The 3,535-nt window shown below is 15.9% G+C and overlaps 1 protein-coding gene across 1 annotated transcript; it reads left to right on the top strand.

Moving 5' to 3' along the window:
- Positions 1-1,393: 1,393 nt before the first annotated feature.
- Positions 1,394-2,405, top strand: LOC100576967 (histone deacetylase complex subunit SAP18). Its single transcript, XM_006572056.3, has 4 exons — positions 1,394-1,610; positions 1,747-1,853; positions 1,968-2,162; positions 2,237-2,405. The coding sequence occupies exons 1-4, from the start codon at positions 1,539-1,541 to the stop codon at positions 2,322-2,324; spliced, it is 462 nt and encodes a 153-aa protein (XP_006572119.2). The 5' UTR covers positions 1,394-1,538; the 3' UTR covers positions 2,325-2,405.
- The last annotated feature ends 1,130 nt before the right edge of the window (positions 2,406-3,535 follow it).

Here is a 3,535-nt window from a genome sequence, read left to right on the forward strand (position 1 = left end):
TTATTAGTGATTGTCATATGTAATTATAAATATTAAATATGAAATATAAAAATGTATTTTAAAAATTTTGTTAAATTAATAATATCTTAAAAAATAGAATAAATAATGAACAAAAAAAAATTAAATTACAAAAAAATACAGATATATATCATATCTATCTATATTTATATATGTTATATAAGTTCGTGGATTTAAGCAAATATTTATATATTTATTATATATATTTATTATATATTTTTTTTTTATTATATATTTTCGACACAATTTTTCCATAAAAAAAAATTTACTACTAAAAATGTAAAAAAAAGTTTTAATAATGTAATATAAATTATAACAAATAATAAATGATGATAATAAAATAATTATTTTTTATATAAATTTGTTTATATCTTGTATTGTTTATGTGTATATATAGTTATTTTTTTATTATTTATTATTTTTTATGTTTATAATTTAATAAAATTTAAAAATTTTTTAAAATTTGATAAAATATTTGATTTATAAAAAAATTATAAATTTAAATTATAAAATTAATTAATTAATTAAATTATCAAGAAAAATTTCAAATAGACATTAATAATATTAGATGTATGAAAATAAATGTCAATAAATGTCAATGAAAAAATTAATAAAAATCTTATATTTATTATTATAACTTTTAGAAAATGTTTTATTTAAAAATACATCCAAATTTTTCGCACAATGATTCAAGGATACAATTGTTATTGAAAATAATTTCCGATAATTAGAGGGTTATAATTGGCAATCATTTTTCAATTTTTACTAATAAAATAAATCCGTACAATTTCTTTATTAATTCATAATACATGAAATCAATCAATTTGTATATCTCACTTTTCCTATATAAGACGATTGAATCAATCCCAAAAACTTCAGAAAATCAGAATTTAAGCAAACAACATCCAGAAGCACATTAGAATCCATGTTCATTGCACATAGTATAATCTTAAAACAATTATAATTTAATTTATGGTCTCCAAAAATCAATTCATAAGTATAAAATTATATTGCGATTTAAATATTAGATATTACAATTTTTGAATTCCAAATGATATTACAATTGAATGAATTCCAAAAATTAATTCTAAATTATTATAATTTTGAATGTATCAAACTAAAGTTGAATTAGTAAAGTTGTAATTTTATATAATGTTATTATTAAATGTTATAATATTATATCATATATTATATACATAAATAAATATTATTTAAATAAAATATATATATAAAAAATATATATTATAAGATATTTATTTAATGTTTAAGTTGATTTTTAAAGTTGATTTTAGGAATTGTATTAAATTTTTATATTCTTATAAATATGACATTTAATCTATGGTTATTGCGTTTTATATACATAAGTCATTTTCTCAGTAGAGGGCATTGTAAGCATTTGTATATGAAGCATATACAAGTGTGATATAAAATTTCAAAGATTATTTAAGAATTTATTTAAGTATATATATAATTGTAATTGCTGTTATTTGTGTTCTAATAAAATAATTTTTATAATAAATATGACATCAGCAATAGAATCTATGGTTGTAGATGAAAAACAATTACCAGAAAAACCGATAGATAGAGAAAAAGTAAGAAGAAACATTAAACATTTTCTAGAAATATCGATAAAGAATTAATACTTTTAGATTTTAAAAAGATTAATTACTTAATTTTTATTATTAATATATTTACATATTCTTATATATTTTTCTAATAAATTTTTAGACATGTCCACTTTTATTGAGAGTATTTTGCAATACAGGCAGACATCATAATATAATGGAATACAGTAGAGGAAATGTTCCTTCAAATGAATTACAAATATATACATGGTAAAATGTTTTATATTTTAATATTTATAACTATATATTTATTCTTATTTTATAATTTATACAGAAATAAAACGAACATTTAGAACTTTCAAGTAATGTTTATTCAACATATAGGATGGATGCAACTTTAAGAGAAATTACAGGATTAGTTAAGGAAGTAAATCCAGATGCTAGAAGTAAAGGAACATATTTTGATTTTTCATTAGTAACACCAGAATTACGAAATTCTGGATATCGTATGCGAGAAATTGGTGTAACTTGCTCAGGACAAAAAGGTGCAGATGATAATAAAACACTTGCCCAAGCAAGGTATACAAAGTGTTTTTTTTAAATTAAAGTTAATTCAAAACTAAAAATTTTAATTTTTAACATTTTAATTATAGGTTTACAATTGGTGATTATTTAGATATATCAATAACACCACCAAATCGACAACCAGCAATTAGACGTGGTGCATTACGTCAATATTAATTTAAATAATAAACATTTTATTTTTTGTAAATTATGTTAATTTCTTAGTTTTCTATTAATAAAGAATATGTAATACTAAAATTATCATGTAACAATTTATTTATTTTTATTTTACGAAAATTTATTACTTATTTTTATTAAATATTTTACAATTTATTAAAAAATTAGTTTAATAATAATAAGATATTAAATAAGATTGAGATTTAATAAATATTGATAATTTTTCTAACAAAAATATTTTTAAATATTTTTAAATTAGAAATTAAATTAAATATAAAATGGTTATTTATATCTGTATGACATTTTAAAATATATTCAAATAAGATACATTATCTAATATTAAAATATTTGAAATTTTATAGAAATTAGTTGTATTAATTTTGTACAAAAAATTTAAGTAAAAGTTAAATATCTTTATAAACAATTTAATTTGATATTATAATTTTATAGAAAAAAATAATTTGTTTTATAATATATATAATTAATATGTAATATATATTATATATTATGTATTATATATATTATATATATTATATATTATATATTATGTAATATATATTTATATATTACATTATATATGTTTATATATATAATATATTTATATAATATGTAGAATAAAATATGTAAAGTTATAGTAAGTAATAAAGCTGTTTTTTCAATTCTAGGTTTTAATATATGTTTTCTTTTTTAAATTAAATAATTTATAGAAATTAATCATAAAGAATATGACATTTTTTATATAGGATTTTCTTTGAGATTTAAAAAAAATCATTTCATTTTTTAAAAAATATATATGATATTAAAATAAAATCTTATCTAATATATATATATACATATATATTATCTAATATAAAATATATAATATCTAATATCAATTTCACTTTTGATATTTTTTATTCAATTATCATATTTATTCAATTATGAAATAATTATACATTATAATATAAAAATGATTTAATGATCTAATGATATAAAAAATATGTACAATATATGACTAAAATATAAATTAAAATCAATTTATAATAAACACAAAAATATTTTAAACCAGCTAAATTAACAAAATCAATGACAGAGATTAATCTATAAATTTTCTAATTTTTAATATTATTAATTTCTGACTTCTAATCAAATTTTTTTTATGAAATTTTTTTTTGTTCTGATTTTCAATGAGATATAAAATTGCAGTCAGAATTTATTTAGTTAATTATGAT

This window comes from Apis mellifera, unplaced genomic scaffold (genome assembly GCF_003254395.2).
Source record: "Apis mellifera strain DH4 unplaced genomic scaffold, Amel_HAv3.1 GroupUN_248, whole genome shotgun sequence".
Taxonomy (NCBI): domain Eukaryota; kingdom Metazoa; phylum Arthropoda; class Insecta; order Hymenoptera; family Apidae; genus Apis; species Apis mellifera.